The 18,118-nt window shown below is 40.9% G+C and overlaps 1 protein-coding gene across 1 annotated transcript in view; it reads left to right on the top strand.

Moving 5' to 3' along the window:
• Positions 1-11,041, top strand: part of LOC145395518 (uncharacterized) — a 67,689-nt gene extending 56,648 nt beyond the window's left edge. The window contains exons 4-5 of the mRNA XM_080269127.1: positions 2,047-2,150; positions 10,739-11,041. Coding sequence (XP_080125253.1) covers positions 2,047-2,150; positions 10,739-10,783 — 149 coding nt within the window. The 3' untranslated portion in view covers positions 10,784-11,041. The remainder of the gene's footprint in view (positions 1-2,046; positions 2,151-10,738) is intronic.
• Positions 11,042-18,118: the final 7,077 nt, after the last annotated feature.

Here is an 18,118-nt window from a genome sequence, read left to right as displayed (position 1 = left end):
TATGGGATAACCCAAAACTTAAATGAGGCACATCGTGGCCCTGAAAGTTTTGTTTTGTCTTGGACAAGGTTTGTATACTTCTTGGTGGCAGGTTTACCAACCGTTTTTGAGTAAAAAAAAAAAAATACCGGTAAATAAAGAAAACTAAGATCAGCAATGTTCTCACTGGTGGAGATCAGTAATTGTCTCTTACAGATACAGTCTTCTAGTTGATCTTCACCTGTTGAAGTAGGTGGATATCTTTGTATCCGTCATTATTTTTATTATTATTCTGTCTCTTTTCCTCAAATTTTCATCATACTTGTTGGGGATGTACAGCAGAACGACCCTACTATACTGAACAGTTTCTGCGATGTTGATCTACTTTCGAAGATCACAGGTTCAAAAGTGTCCAAAAATCTTGAATTCCCAACCTCAATTTCCTCCACAACGACTATAGATACATCAACATGCATGGTGATCTCGTGATAAAATTATTTTCCAGACATTTGTATGAAGGAATAGAAGGTAATTCATGCCTGACATTGCGGTATTTAGGACATCTCATTTTTCAACAATTTTAATTACCGTACATTTCTGTACAGGAAAAAAAATAAATCATAAATGAGGTACTCCTTTGCCCTGACCAACGTCTGTATAATGTTTAGTGCAATCTGACAGATTTTTTGAGTCACTGCAAAAAATAGTATTCTTATATGCTGAGATCAGTAACTAACTCTGAGGGTTACTGTCTTCTAGTTAAGCTTTGCCATATAAATGGCGAACCTTCTTTTTTTCTGTTATGATGATGATGATGATGATGATGATTATCATTATCATTATTATTATTATTATTATTATTATTATTATTACTCCAACCTCAGAGTCTCGCGACGATTCCAGGAGAACTGGAGACTGTGCAAAGAATCTGAAAGTGCCAGTTTATATGTCCGGTGCAGATCTTGACCCAATGGGGTCAAGATCTGCACCGCAACAAATAGTTGGTGGAGACTAGTGGCTGTCCGTATCATAGTTATAGAGCTCTAGTTCCTATTACCATACTAGTTAAAACTGCCATCGCCTACAATCACCATGTGCACCATGTACACTCCACCTCAGTCACTACAAAATTCCCTACATGGCACCCACCAAACAGACAGAATCACCATCACTCCACACGAATAAATCATCACATCTCTTTCAGCTCCTCTACAACCCCTTCACCTTGTCCCGTCCCCACCTTACACCAAAATCACGCCTCCGTTCACCACAATAATATCCCTCAGCATCACTAGTACCATCACCATCTGCCCCTACATCACCATCACCACCACCTTCCCCCCTCTACCTTGCGCCACTATACCCTCCCCCCCTTCACCACCACCATCTCAGCTACATCCCTCACCACCGCCATCTCCTCCTCGATCACTGTCACCACCACCATGATATCCCACTCCATCGCTATCACCACCACAACCATCTCCCCCTACAGCACTATCATCATCATCATCACCATCTCCCCGTCGATCACACACCGCCACAATTTCCCCCTCCATCATTATCACCATCTCAGTCTCCCCCAACATCATTATAACCATCACCTCCTCCACAAGACGTATTCTAAAAACTCTAAGACCCACCTCTCCACGACTATCATTCACCGCCTCTAACTTCCACTACCACTAACTTCCACTGCAAGTAACATTTCCAATCTCTAACTTCCACCACCGCTAACTTCCGCCACCATTACTCACCACCACCACTGACTTCCTCCACCACCACTAACTTTCACCACCACATACATCAACTACCAACTTCCTCACCACTAAATTCCTTTTTTACTAACTCCCAACATTAATTTCCATCACCCTGCACAATCCGCTAACACCACCACCACCTATCATCCCAATCACGAACTTCCACCACTACCACAAACTATCAACATCATTACAACCACCACGACCATCCACCACCAATACCACCACAAACTCCCTCCACTATCTTCCACAACCTCTCAGGTCTTCTCAAAGTCCAGCCAGATAATGTTCCGCAATGTTTCTTAACCAGAAATCGACGGTCGATGCATCACTCTGGATGAGTTCGCCAGTATGGGCTTTACCATGATGAACTTCTTTCCACTGTACAGATGTTATGCCTACATAATGGACTGGGTAAGACCTCTTGGTTCTGTCTGTCTCTGCTGGATTGCAGTCATTTATTCACCATTATATATACTAAAATTATTACGCTTTTTAAATACTTCTTTATTTATGTAACTATTTTTTTACCCAATGACTACTTTTTGTTTACTTCATAACTATTTTTTTTTAATCCCAGAATTATTTATATTTTTTGCCCATGCTGTTTTTTTTTTTTTTTAACCTCATAAGTCTAAAACTGTATGTTTACCCAATTACTCTTTTTATTTCACGATCATTTGTTTATGTCAACCTTTTTTTTTACCCACTGACTATTTTCTATCCCATGACTATTCTTTTTTAATCACATGACTATTTTATTTTTTAATCACATGAATATTTTTTATCCTACGATCATTAAATTTTTCATCCCGACTTTTTTTTTTTTTCTAAGGAATACCTCTGTCATCATTAAACTGGACAGTGTGATTTAAATTAGCTCAATCGTATAATTATATCTATCTGTCTGTCTATCTATCTATCTATCTATATACTGTATATATATAATTATACGGTATCGTCCCCACTTCGGTAGGGATAGGCCAGTGCTGCAGTGGACACTCAAATGGCTGATGAGGTGATTATATATATATATATATATATATATATATATATATATATATATATATATATATATATATATATATATATATATTGTTACATAGCCTATGACTTCATCATCCTTTGTGTAATATTAACGCACAGTATGCTGAATGTTTGATCATGGGCGTGTTCTGCCTCAGTCCCCCCTTCTACCGTTATAGTAGAGTAAGTCGTCCTTTCTGTTGTTCAGAGCAGGATTGTCAGCTCTTTGTCCCCTGTGGCTTCATTTGTGCGTCCTTCTTACAAGTTGTATCAAGCTCTGCTGGCCCCTATATAATGAGCTCAGTCTCTGCATTATTGCCACTTAGATCTGCTCCTCATTTTGTTCACCTCTGTCCTACCCTGTACAGTTGTTATTGTGAGTGCTCAGGAAGTCTCCAGCCATCTAGCAGCTGTGTGTAATTTGAGTATAACTGTTGTTGCATTTTTTCTTGTACTGTGTAGCATAAGGTTAATTCTTAGGCCTAGTAAGGTTTTTGTAATTTATGTAAAGGTTCTTATTGTCAGCCATCATTAATAATATTTTGTATCTGTAATAATATATCTGGCATTCACTGAGTATTATCTGGTATCTCATTTTAACAGGGCCGACTTAGATAAATTTACTCATGATAATTTCGTGTTAATAGAGGCTATTGCAGTTAACCATATATTTAACCTGTTTTTTGCCATTACATTATCCTTATGAGTCCTGAATATTTTGTTGTTAGTTTGAGCATTAAAGTTTAACTTGTAATTTTACCTAACTCTTGTTTTGAACCTGGAACTTTACGGGACAGTAGTGATTTTTAGTATTCTTACTTAAAGTGTACATTATCTTTCTCTGTTCCGTAACATAAATTTGGCGACCTCATATCAGGATATTCAGGATATTATCATAAGGATATTGCTTGATATTTTGTGACTGTGATTTATTCGTGATGTCTACTATTACTACACTTGATGAAGCCAAAGATTTTTTGTCAAATGTGCAAACAGTGTGTGATGTAGAAAACAGAACAAAGAATGAACTTAAGCATGTTGCTCAACAATTGGGAATTGCTGTTCGCTCTCATCATTCTAAAGATCAAATTGTTGACATGATTAATGAAAGCTTGTTTAATGTAACTCATCGAAATGAGCAAACGCAGATTGAATTAGCTAAGTTACAGCTAGCCCTGCAGGAGGCTCGTGTTAAGGAGGCTGAATTTCAAGCAAGTGCTAAGGAGGCTGAGTCTCAGGCTAAGGAGGCGCAGTCTCAGGCTAAGGAGGCGCAGTCTCAGGCTAAGGAGGCGGAGTCTCAGGCTAAGGAGGCGGAGTCTCAGGCTCGTATTCAGGAGGCACAGATACAGGCACAAATTGAACTTGTCAGGATTCAGGCAGACCATGAGTATCGCATGAAACAAGGTGGAACTGGATCATCTAGCTCTGATGATTTTGATGTGGCTAAAAATGTTAAACTTGTCCCTCCTTTTAATGAATCTGATTTAACTAAGTATTTTCAGTTGTTTGAGAGGGTAGCTACAGGTTTTAATTGGCCCAAAATGTATTGGCCAGTACTCCTTTAAACTGTTCTCACCGGTAAAGCTCAAGTAACTTATGCATCTTTGCCTCAGGATCAATCTGATAATTATGATGTAGTTAAGAGCTTGATTCTTAAGGCCTATGAGCTTGTTCCTGAAGCCTATAGAGTAAAATTTAGGACAACTTATAAACAAGATAAGCAATCCCATGTTGAGTATGCAAAAATCAAAGAAGATCTGTTAGAGCAGTGGTTAAATTCTAAGAATGTGGATTCTGATTTTGACAAATTTAAGCAGATGATTTTGCTGGAGGATTTCAAAAGGTGTATTAGTAAAGATGTAAGCCTATAGCTTGATGAGAAAAGAATAGATAATTTGTCTGATGCTGCAGTTTTAGCTGATGAATATGTTCTCACTCACAAGAGATATTCTAGAGAAAAAAGGAAAGCTGAGAGTAAGTACGTTGCCTCTACTCAGAGTACAGGTAACAGGAAAGAGAATAAAGATGATGTTTCTCAGGAAGTAAATACCAGCTTCACCTCTAGATTTCAGAAAAGTAAATGTACTTATTGTAGTAAGCTTGGTCATACTACGGAGAAATGTTTCAGGAGACAGCGTGATCTGAACAAAAAGGAGTCTTTAAATATTCAGTCAATTGGTCTAGTGTCCACCCTTGAGAGTTCCCAGAATTCTTTAACCGAGTTAACTGAACCTGCTTTGAGGGGTAAATTAAATTCTCATGATGGAGCTCCTCTTTTGAGCAGTAACGTGGGTGACACTCTCAAGAGTTCATGTGCTAATTTCCTGTCTGATGGTTTTGTCAGTCCTCTGGACAGTAATGACAGGAAATCAGTTAAAATATATCGTGATACAGGTGCTTGGCAAAACCTTATGCTGACCAGTGTTCTAGGCTCTAATGTTAATTCCTCTGACGAAACTGTAATCTTACAAGGTGTAGGGAATAATTACTTCTCTGTCCCTCTGTGCAGAGTGAATTTAGAGTCTGGTTTTGTTAATGGTTCCATTATGGTTGGGTTGGTTGAGACACTCCCAATGTCAGGTGTAACTTTCTTACTTGGAAATGATATTGGTGGAAGTCAAGTGTGTCCAGCTCCTCAGTTGTCTAGTGAGCCAGTGGCTGCGACCCAGGATTGTGATGTCCCTGATGTGTTCCCTGCATGTGCTGTCACTAGGGCTAAGTCTAAAGTTACTGGTGATTTAGAGGATAATGATGATGATGATGTTATCCTAGCTGAAACTTTTCTTGCTAATTTGGACCACTCACCAGATGAGGCAGTACCCCGTAGTGTTGATAATTTGTCTCGTCAAGAGTTGATTGAGTTGCAGGTTGCTGAACCTGAGTTGAAAGGTCTTGCTAACTCTGCTTGCAGTGAGGAAGAGTCAACTGGTGCTTCTACTTGTTGTTATATAAAGTCAGGAGTACTTATGAGGAAGTGGAGACCCCCAACAGCATCAGCCGACTGTGAATGGGAGGTTGTACATCAAGTTGTCATCCCTCGTGTTTGTAGGCAGGATATCATTAGAGTGGCTCATGATTCCAGTTTGGCAGGACACCTTGGAGTGAGGAAGACTGTGGCACGCATTTTGAAACACTTCTACTGGCCAGATATCTTCAGGGATGTTTCCTGGTATTGTAAGTCTTGTCACACCTGTCAAGTTGTGGGGAAGTGTAATCAGACCGAAAAGGTTGCACCTCTAGTTCTCATTCCTCCTTTTGAGGCGCCATTCACCCGTGTGTTGGTGGATATTGTGGGCCCTCTTCCTAAGACTTCTTCAGGATTTTCTTATGTGTTGACCCTGATTGATATGGCTACTCGTTATCCTGAAGCCATTCCACTTAGAAATATCTCGGCAAAGAACGTGGTTAAGGAAATGCTGGGGTTCTTCACAAAGTTAGGTCTGCCCAAGGAGGAACAGTCAGACCGGGGAAGTAATTTCATGTCAAATGTTTTCAAGCAGTCTCTGAAAGAGTCGGGCATCACCCAGATCCCGTCTTCAGCTTACCATCCCCAGACCCAAGGAGCGTTGGAGAGATATCATCAGACACTCAAAGCGATGCTCAAGAAATACTGTTTGGAACATCAGAAAGACTGGGATAAAGGTCTTCCATTCTTTGTGTTTGCTGCAAGAGAATCTCCAAATGAATCACTGGGCTTCTCACCTTTTGAACTACTGTTTGGCCGTGAAGTAAGAGGACCCCTTAAGTTACTCAAGGAATGCTGGCTGTCGGAGGAAGATGACGTCAACCTGCTGGAGTATGTAATGAAGTTCAAAGAACGGCTGTCCACTGCTTTACAACTGGCGCGAGATAATTTAGGAGCTGCTCAGGAGAAGATGAAGACTTGGTATGATAAGAAGTCCAGGTTACGCCACTTTCAGCCAGGAGATCAGGTTTTGATTCTGCTACCAGTGCATGGGCAACCTCTTCAAGCCAAGTTTAGTGGTCCTTATTTCGTGGAGAAGAAACTCAGTGATGTCAACTATGTCATCGCCACACCAGATCGTAGAAAGAACAAGCAACTTTGTCACATCAACATGCTAAAGTTATATCACAGGCGGGACGAAAATAACCCAGTCTGCACTGTAGCTGTTCCACCCGAGTCTGCAAGTGAAGTTCTCCCATGCAGCATGAGCCTGAGTGATAGTTTGGGGAAGAATTCTGATATCATGAATGATCTCCAGACTAAGCTTTCTCATCTACCTCCCGAGGAAAGGCAGGAGTTTTCGGCATTACTGCAGGAGTACCCGCAAGTGTTCCGTGCTACTCCAGGAAGAACCACTGTGTTGATGCATGATGTCGATGTTGGAGACGCAAAGCCAATTAAACTGCCTCCTTACCGTGTGAACCCAGTGAAAGTTCCTCTCATCGAGAAGGAGCTTGGCTACCTGTTGGACCACAAGATGATTGAGCCCTGTCAGAGTGAGTGGAGTTCTCCTGTCACTCTAGTCCCTAAGCCAGGTGGGTCACAGCGGCTTTGCATTGACTACAGACGTGTTAATCAGATAACCAAAACAGACACTTACCCTCTCCCTCGCGTGGAAGATTGCATAGACAAGATCGGAAAGGCTAGGTACATAAGTAAGTTTGATTTGTTAAAGGGATACTGGCAAGTACCTATGACTGAACGTGCTAGGGAGATCTCATGTTTTGTAACACTAGGAAAGACTTTTGCATGTTCTGTAATGCCATATGGTATGAAGAATGCACCAGCCACATTTCAGAAGCTCATGAATGTTGTAACAGAGGGTTTGGCAGGGTGTGTTGTTTATATTGATGATGTATTAATCTTCAGTGACAACTGGAAAGATCACCTATGCCATGTCAGTAAATTTCTTGAGCATTTGGTTCATGCTATTCTTGTAGCTAATTTATCAAAGTGTGAGTTTGGTCAAGCTAAAGTTCAGTACCTTGGGTATGTAATTGGTGATGGACATGTTGCACCACCAGGAGCTAAGGTTCAGGTTATAAGTGATCTTCCCAGACCTAAAAGTAGGAAAGAGCTACAAAGATTTTTGGGAATGGTAGGTTATTACCGGAGATTTGTTCTTAACTTTTCATTTCTTGTATCACCACTCACAGACCTACTGAAAAAGGGAGTTAAATTTGTCTGGACCGATAACTGTGAACCCTCTTTCAACAAACTTAAAGCTATCCTATTAAGTCAGCCAGTGCTCGCTACTCCAAATTTTGCTAAGCCTTTTAAGATGGCTGTTGACGCAAGTGATACAGGAGCTGGGGCTGTTTTGCTGCAAGAGGATGATCAGGGTATTGAACACCCGGTATCTTATTACAGTAAGAAGTTCACTCCATCTCAAAAGAACTACTCAACTATTGAGAAAGAGCTTTTGGCCATGATTTTGGGTTTACAGCATTTTTCATTTTATTTGTGTTCTGGTTTTGACCCCATAGTCATTTATACCGATCATAACCCACTGAAATTCCTTAGTAAGTTTAAAGATAAAAATCAGAGATTGACAAGATGGAGTCTACTTCTTCAGGAGTATTCATTAGACATACAACATGTCAAGGGGAAAGAAAATGTTATTGCAGATTGCTTATATGGACTTTAGACAGATTGTTTTAGAGTAATAAGAAATTTCCTTTGTAAATTTCTTTTTCTTTGTGGGGAGGTGTTACATAGCCGATGATTTCATCATCCTTTGTGTAATTTTAACGCACAGTATGCTGCATGTTTGATCACGAGCGTGTTCTGCCTCAGTCCCCCCTTCTACCGTTATAGTAGAGTAAGTCGTCCTTTCTGTTGTTCAGAGCAGGATTATCAGCTCTTTGTCCCCTATGGCTTCATTTGCGCGTCCTTCTTACAAGTTGTATCAAGCTCTGCTGGCCCCTATATAAGGAGCTCAGTCTCTGCATTATTGCCACTTAGATCTGCTCCTCATTTTGTTCACATCTCTGTCCTCCCCTGTACAGTTGTTATTGTGAGTGCTCAGGAAGTCTCCAGCCATCTAGCAGCTGCGTGTAATTTGAGTATAACTGTTGTTGCATTTTTTCTTGTACTATGTAGCATAAGGTAAATTCTTAGGCCTAGTAAGGTTTTTGTAATTTATGTAAAGGTTCTTATTGTCAGCCATCATTAATAATATTTTGTATCTGTAATAATATATCTAGCATTCACTGAGTATTATCTGGTATCTCATTTTAACAGGGCTGACTTAGATAAATTTACTCATGCTAATTTCGTGTTAATAGAGGCTATTGCAGTTAACCATATATTTAACCTGTTTTTTGCCATTATATTATCCTTATGAGTCCTGAATGTTTTGTTGTTAGTTTGAGCATTAAAGTTTAACTTGTAATTTTACCTAACTCTTTTGTTTTGAACCTGGAACTTTACGGGACAGTAGTGATTTTTAGTATTCTCACTTAAAGTGTACATTATCTTTCTCTGTTCCGTAACAATATATATATATATATATATATATATATATATATATATATATATATATATATATAGATATATATATATATATATATATATATATATATATATATATATATATATATATATATAATCTATTCTTTAACTCCGTCACATTAATTCTTTCCTAAACTGAATAAAATTTTCTTTAGATAAAAAAAAAAAAAAGAAAATGCTATTGTACAAGAGATAATGTTATCATATTCACCGTCGAGTATTTAACCCCTTCAGTAAAATAGAGAAAAGAAAGGAATAATCTTTGTTTCTCTTTTCTGTTCTCAGGTGACTACATTTTACCACTTTACGCTTTCTGTATTAGTTTGGCCAAAAATCACCATCTCTTCAGCCTGAGTATTGACTTATAACAGTCGATTATCACGAGAATATCATGATGCTAGCCACGAAGAAGTGCTGCGGAAAGGATACCTAGCAATCCATTGTCTTTTTCTGCCATTGAACTACGCGAAATAAACTTCACAAAGGTCAATATCTGGGCCAAGTTAACGTGAAAGAACTATAGTGGTGATGGAGTTAATGAAAGCTATATTTTAACCCTCTTTAGTTTAGAAATCCTCCCAATCTGCAGATTAAAGTCAAAATAAAAGAGAAACGAAGTTTACTGAGACATTTATAGCAGCGATGATAATGGTGATGTCTTAAGAACCAGATACTTAATATATCCAGCCAAACCTACCAACCTAATTACTTCAGTCTAATGTCGTATATTATATGCTCTTCTTGCCAGGTCTAAACGGCCTTAGCAACCTCAGAATGGATTTTTCGAACATCAAGGCGTCAGACAAGGGTTTCATATATCATTATGGTGTTTATTTTATTTTCATTTATTTTCATTTCCCTAATGGTTGAGTATTCGACCCAACCTTAAAACAAAAAAAGTTTATTACATTAAAAGAAACACTGTTCATCTTAGCTCATAACGGGTGAGAACTGCACCCACGTTAATGTTCCATTTTTTGTCGATAATAGCCCAATATATTCGGCATAATTCCCCCCTCCCCCTTCTGTAGCTGTGCTGTATTGTTGATAACTGCGAAACCCATCTAGCGGCTGAGTCCAGCCTACTAATGCATCAGTCTCTGAGTCACTCATAGTAACCAGGAGAGAACTGGGCCACACTGGAGCCCACAGGGCGGCTCCGACAATGTTCTCTGTGTCTAACTGGATGCTGGGCGATGTGTTCTAGGGATCTGAATCTTATTTAGAAAGATTATTCAATTGAGATGTTTAAATACTTTATGAATCTTTGTGAATACCAAGTGAGATTCTTGAAATAGTCTCTATAGGATTGTCTTAAGCCATTCATGTTCCTATAAAGACCAAGAACCCAAGATGGTCAGGCAAGACACAGCTTGGCTTTTCCAGGTAGAGGTATGAGAAAAACAGCCACAGTGTAAGCTTCATTATTAACTACATTATGTATCATATACATATTATATTTTATGGATAGTATACATTTTTATCATTATTTTTCCAGGAACAGATGGATCGTTTCACAGCCTGCATCAATGGACTGGAATAATTAAGGACAAGATTAACACCTTCAGTCCGATGACGTATTTTGCTGTGTATTCTCGTTGCCATCAGACGATTTTATTCATCTGAGGTTGACTTAGGTTGTGACGGGGTTTATGGAGTGTATGTTTAACCCTGACATAAGTGATGGTTTATTCTGAGTTGAGGTGATTGTTTGAAGGTGGCAAGGATACACACACACACACACACACACACACACACACACACACACACACACACACACACACACACACACACACAGAGTAAGTCTGGATACAGGGTGTTGAAAATCGTCTCTCCTTGGAAGACCTTAGACTGGATTCAGCATAGTCCCCTGCACATCCACCCCTTCCCCTTCACTACCACTAGGTCATATTTTATTCTTGACACCTCCAGACGACTTTATCTGTTGTTGGAAGGACGTGTCACAGGAAAGGAATTAGAGAAAACTAAGATGTAATTCTCCTTCCTTTTGAACAGTCTCTTCTAAAACGATATACAATCGTGTGGAGAGAGCAAGAGGAAATATAGATGACCTTGCTTTTGTGAAGAGGGTTAGGTAATAGGATAGTTGCCAGGTATATACAATTCCTTAATATTACAGTATAACCAATTTGTTTTTTTTTCTTTTTTGCCTCTTTAAGTATATTTCGATTAGGTAATTTTCCTACTCGTGTGCCATCCTCTTTGCTTATTATTAGATCCTTAAACACCCTTTCCTTTCGACGGACAGAAAGAGGTTGATAATGATAATAATGATTTGCCAGAATTTGTTCTATATTTCTCGACTGAAATGGAGGACAGAATGGAGTTTGAATAATAATAATAATAATAATAATAAGATGATGATGATGAAGATGAGAATGAGGATGAGGATATGGATGAAGAATCCCCTGCACACACTACACAAATCTGTTAATTCTTCATCTGCTCCTCTGTGTTACTTCCCAGCCAGAACTAATCTGTCACGTCCCTCAGTCTAATGACGTTCCATATTTCTAACCTTATTTTCGTTACTTTTATACAATTTTATCAAATTTGAGGGAAGAAATAAGACTGGAAAGCTGATAAGAAGGCTGTTTACAATCCCTTCACTACGAATAGTTATCTAAATTTAACAAAATCGTTTTGTTGTTAAAAGGAAACAGTTAAAAATATTCGAGCTTACATTGAAGGCTAAATGAACTTAAACCATCACAAATTTCTGGCCAAGGACAGAGATAAGGTAAAACATAATGGTCCGTCCATTATCACCTTGAATTTGTGTGTGTGGCTGCTGCATTCTTCTGCTGCTTTGCTTGAAGGGTCCCTATGTGTTTTACTGTATCAAATATAATCTTACTGCAATGCTCATGTGCGTATTATTTTCCTCATTGACTAAGGCTCTTAAAAAAATTATTGTGAGTGCACACGTGCACGCCTGTGTGTGTGTGTGTGTGTGTGTGTGTGTGTGTGTTAGTGTGTGTGTGTGTGTGTGTGTGTGTGTTAAGATAAAACTTCCTGAATTATGTATAGAATAATGAAGACACGTATTTCAAAATAAACATGAGGACCCAAATACAAGAAAACCATGACTCGTACTGTGTTACCAAAATTGACGATGACTCTGTTGACAAGTCTTCCGTTCTGAACAAAATTTTCTGATCCATGCATTAATGATAGTGTCTAACCATTCAGTGTTGTTGCTGAATGCACTCCGTAATGTGCAACGCAGGTTAACTGCATCCAGCAGCTACAGTGTTCCATAAATATGATTGGTGATTTCTCTGAATCTTCGCATACAGTTTTAACTCCACAGAACCAAGTGACTTATTTTGGTTCTATTCTTTCTGCTACGAGACTTTTCTTACACTCATATTTGTTTTTCATACTGAAGCGCTTCATTAAGGCTATATTTAGGTTTTCTTGCTCAAAAAGGTCATCCTAAACTGAATAAAATCTTCAGGAAATGGCAAGAATAGACCGAAAAAGACGTCCTCTGCCTCATGTGTTAACGATCGGGCAGTGAATGTCCTTGGGAATGTTATGGTCAAATGGCTACAGGTATAGAATGCTGAGTGTAAGATTTATTTGATATAGATGTCATGTTCTCAGGACTCGCCAGTGCTCAGTGATCCCTTTGTATCAGTACGCATAAGACACGGTAGGGAGAGGACCGGGCATGATGCTTCATCTAACCAAAATAACCTGACCTGACCTAACCTATCATGACCTGCCTAAAATTAACCTAACCAAGCTTAAAAGAGCCTAACCTAACCTAACCGAAACTACCCCAACTTAACCAAACCTCAGCTAACTGTCTTAGTTTAACCAAACCCCAAATGGCCTAACAACCTAACTGAAACCTACCTAACTTAACCAAAACTAACCAATTAACCTAAAATCACCTAACCTAACTCTTCCAGAAATTATACCTTCTAAAAACTACCAGTGACCTCTCTCTCTCTCTCTCTCTCTCTCTCTCTCTCTCTCTCTCTCTCTCTCTCTCTCTCTCTCTCTCCCTCTGTCGTCCACTTTCTGCGTACAGGGTGGCCCATAAATAGCGCTTCACTAAAAACTCACGTGGCAGTATCTTGTGTGTTGCGAGGACGGCTCAGTCGGCTGGTGAGGGCGTGGTTGTGGCAGTGGGATTAGGAAATGAATAAATGATGCAGGGTAGGTAAAGATAACACTGAGCCGTCCCCACAACACACGAGAAATCACCCGACGGAGTGGAAATGGAGCGTTATACATGGATTACCCTGCCTTTCTGTCTCTAGTTGTATGGGTTAGCACATCTAGACTGAAACTGGACCAACCTGAGTTTGCTTCTTTGGCTGGTCAGATTCTTGGATAATGTTTGTTCCCCTTGACAATGTTCACCTGCCAGTGTTTTTAGGGACGTGGATGTAACTTAAATTGTTGCGTAGATTTTGAGAGGAAGAGTAAGACTTCCATTAAGTGAATTATCTGCATTTATGACCCCCGTGAAGTTGACAGGCGTTCTTCATATTTTTATTTTTCTCTGCTTCCTTCGTGGCTCATTCCTTCCTCATATATGTTAAAGGAAATAGAGTAAGAGTATAGGCAATAATGTGTCATAGTTATAGATATGTAATATTTATAGGCACTAGTATATATCTCATATCACAACATGCAGTATGTAGTGTCTGCTGGAGACATACACAGCTTCTCACTAGGAATGTCAATCTACATGATGTATATCAACAATCCTGTTGCCCTAGAACAAAGAATGTCTTAATACATAACGTTATCTCAAACAATCTCTTTACAGTTCAAACAATACAAGAACTTCATGGTATGAGCAGGTTAACCAGCTTGAGACAGTTATCTGACATCATGGAAACTACCCATGGAAATTAACCAGACACTACATCCCCAACGAACCATATATATACTTAGACTTTAGAGGGCACAGTGAGAGAGCCCGAGCCAACGATCGAGGGCAGAAGGCAGGAGATAGGGTCAGCTAGGAGGTCTGCCGTCATGTTACGCTACACTGTCAATCACATTTCGATATAACTGTATAATAAACTCTGCAACCCAAGAAAGCCTATAACTCACCTCACCAACATTACAAGACAGACAGAGAGGCCAATGAGACAGAGTGGCACCTACCCCACTACGAGCTTTTCAGCGTCACACGATTTTATCAACAGCTTCCCACGTTAATCTCCACTTGCTGAGCTACGATTATCTACAAGGGCAGCACCAACAACACTGCTGACTGCAGCATTCTACGATACATGAACAATACACCCACAATCTCTCACAATCTAATTAACACCTCGGCAACATCTGAAAACATTGGTGGCAAGTGATAAAAACAAAGTGTAAAAAACCGGTGAATGAAGAAAGAAGATGGAAGCAGTAAAAGAAGAAAAATACATGATTACAACGGTATACAGAGGTAAAAACTAGCTGTGATGTGGTGAAAAATCACTACAAGAAACAATCATCACTCAAAACTGCTCATCTATGATGCAACTCTACGATTTACAAGACTTGAAGCAACTACGACAAACATCAGCAGTTTACAGGTAAAAAGTCTACAAGACAACTCTACAATCTTCTATAAGCACCTACACGTAGCAGGAGTCTTCAACAATCAACAAGTATATTAATCACAAGAAGAAAGGACCGAGAATAAAGTGAGGAAGGAGAATAAGCAACGATAAATGAACTGTGTTGAAGAGGGGGAAACAGTTACTTGCAGCAGTGTCATAATACCTCAATCGACCACACTCCACCACTCTTCCCCACCACCACCAACTCCACCACAAAGGAAGGCAGTGATGACCAACCGATGCTGAAGTTTGAGCTGGGTCGACAATCCTGAAGATCAACAACTCCCTTCAACCACACATCACACCAGCACTACCTCTGCCACCTATCTTCACTACTCTTTAGTCAGCTGAATATTTATTCTGTCCAGGGTTGTATTATCTTTTAGCATTTTTTCATTTACATCTATACCTAGCTTAGGCACATATAACTACCTGTAATATACTACCATTGAAACATGTTTCTCAATAGTATAATCAAGCTATTGCGCTCTGTCTGTCTGTCTGTCTGTCTGTCTGTCTCTCTCTCTCTCTCTCTGTCTCTCTCTCTCTGTTATATACATATATATATATATATATATATATATATATATATATATATATATATATATATATATATATATATACCCCCTCCACGATATGTCTACCCCCGATGTATATATGTCCCCCCCCCCAGTGCATACATGACCCCATTAAACTTGCTGACCTAGCACGCTTTCCCAGAGCCCAAGCCTGGGCAAAGGCGTTATTGCGTCAGTTCATAGCAGACAGCCAAGACGGGCAAACTATTTTGTGGTGAGCTCGTAATAAACTCCTTATCTAGCTGTTTGTACACGGAGTTTCTATCACCAAAGTATTGCAAGTTACATTTGGTAGCAGCGGTGTTTCGAACCATCAGATTCTGACCGCCTCCTACAATTTTTAGTGACACCAACAGATACACGACGTCTCGCATCTCACAGCCTCACCCCTCATCAGTGCCTCTAGTGGTGTAATAACCAGCTGTGCTTTCCGGGTGTTCAATTTCTCTCACCAGTGCTCCCCTCTCAAACAACCCCACCTACACACCTTGTTCCTGACCGCAAGTGTCAACATTGCCGTCCTACGCACCTGTTGCACCTGTTCCCGGCACCTGTTCCGAACTCATCATGCCTCCTGCCCCCACGGTGCCACTTCTCACTGTCTGCCCACCGCCATTCTCTGCATTTACAACTCAACAGCTCTACACCTGAACTGTACCAACATCTGCCCTCACACCCCACCACCGGCCACAACGCCGCCATACCCTGTCTTCACATGTGGTCTGAATTACGTGAGCCTCCTAGGACCGCCACTCCCTGCCGGTGACTCATCGCAGCGTCTCTTCTCCTCTCCGCCCAGCTGTCTCTCCACCGCCGCCCCGCCCCGCCCCGCCCCAGCCCCGCTACGCCCAGCCACACTTGCACGTCATACATCTCGTCACTCCCGTCTCTACTGTGTAACTATAGTATACCTTACCTTTCTATAGAGATTATCCTCGATTTTCTCTACAGATTGGATATTGTAAATATTCCATCTCATTTCCATTATCCCGTTTTCATCTTCACCTACGTTATTTATTATCCATCTCATCCTTCGCCTTTTATTTAAACCATCCATCCCCGCACCTTCATTCGTTTTCACACCTACTCGTGTATTCCATTCTCTCATTGTTATATTATACATTTCCACCTACGTATCCATCTTCATCCTTTCATCTTCCATTGCTGCATTAAATGTCATACTTTCCACGTCAACCGCTTAACACCAGCCCTCTCGACCCGGAAACATCACCTGCTCATACACCGTCTGCCGACTCTAACACAATCACTCATTTATGAAGTGGCAAAGAGTACCACCGCCCTGTACCTGAGACTCCCGTTCCACTTCCCGCAGAACCACTTACTACCCATCCTACACTCGGAAATCCAGATACCGCCTCCTCTACCCCTACCTGTACACTCCCTTCTTCTTCCTCTACTCCTTCCCCTGTCGTTCACTCTCCTGCCTCCTTTCATACCCCGTCTTGCTCGCCCTTCACTACCACTACCTTCTCTCTGTCCCACTCCTCTCCTACCACCACTTCTGCACTTCCAGCCATGGCCAACCCTCCACAGTCTATCTATCTCGACGATGCCAATCGTCCCAAATTTACTGGCCAGGACCCAACTTGGTCTGTCTATGAATTCCTCAGAGAAATCGAAACAGACATCCACAATAGGCAGATCACCGATGAATCGCTCACAGTAGCCTACCTCATGGGTTGCTTGCACCACAGCAAATCGGACATCGGATCCGCGATACGTGCAGGACATTTCGATAGCATTCATACCGTTGTTGATTTTCGTACGGAACTCATCAGTCTTTGTTGCCAGCATTCAAATACCGCATCTCTCATGGGATTCATTAATCTCCTAAACCAACTAGATGAGGACTTGAGGGTCCCAGCGCAACATGCCAAGCTCCGCGAAGCTCCCGCCACCATGAAAGCAACTAGTAGCGAGATGCTCCAATTACTGGTAGGCACGAAATGGTTAGAAGACAAAAATGGCGTTCCAATGCTTTCACTCACCAACTTTGCTGACTTAATTGATTACCTGAGATTCCTTCACTGGCTTACTCCTAAACAGCGAGAGCTAGCCTTTGAAATCGGTTTCAATCCAGGAGATAAAATTATTCAGGACACTAAAGCCATTCATGAAAGAACCGGTTCTAACTACACGCGTCAGGGCACCACCCAACCCTTGGCCTCCTCAGTTTGTCACACCTCCACTACCCCAGACCAAACTTGCTCCCGTCCCACCACACGCAGCAGACCTGCCACACATCGTTCTTCTACCGCAGGTCGTGATCAATCTAGCGCCCGACGGAACAGACAATCTTCGATTCTTTGCTGGCAATGTGGTCATCCTGGACATCGAGCATCCAGTTGCGACCGTACATACAGACGTCCTCACTCCCACACCAGACAGCATACGCCTTCCCGCTCACGTCATCCCCAATGCAAATACCACAAATCCAGCACGACTCACACCACTGAGGAATGTCGTTACCTCAACCGCCAACAGTCGGGGGAAGCGCCGCGCCCGTATCGGACCAATATCACGTAGAACCAGAAACCCAACTCTTCATCCGCCATGTAGGTCCCATACCATCCTCGGGTTTAGTCATTCTCGGATGCAGTCATGACATACCAACGTCATTCTTCTTGGACACAGGATCTATAGTGAATCTGATCTCCGACAATTCCTTACATCTTA

The sequence above is a fragment of the Coenobita brevimanus genome, chromosome 31 (genome assembly GCF_032717465.1).
Source record: "Coenobita brevimanus isolate Jiangsu-jjx chromosome 31, ASM3271746v2, whole genome shotgun sequence".
NCBI lineage: Eukaryota > Metazoa > Arthropoda > Malacostraca > Decapoda > Coenobitidae > Coenobita > Coenobita brevimanus.
Note: the sequence above shows the minus strand (reverse complement) of the source record. Positions and strands in the feature narration are given on the sequence as shown.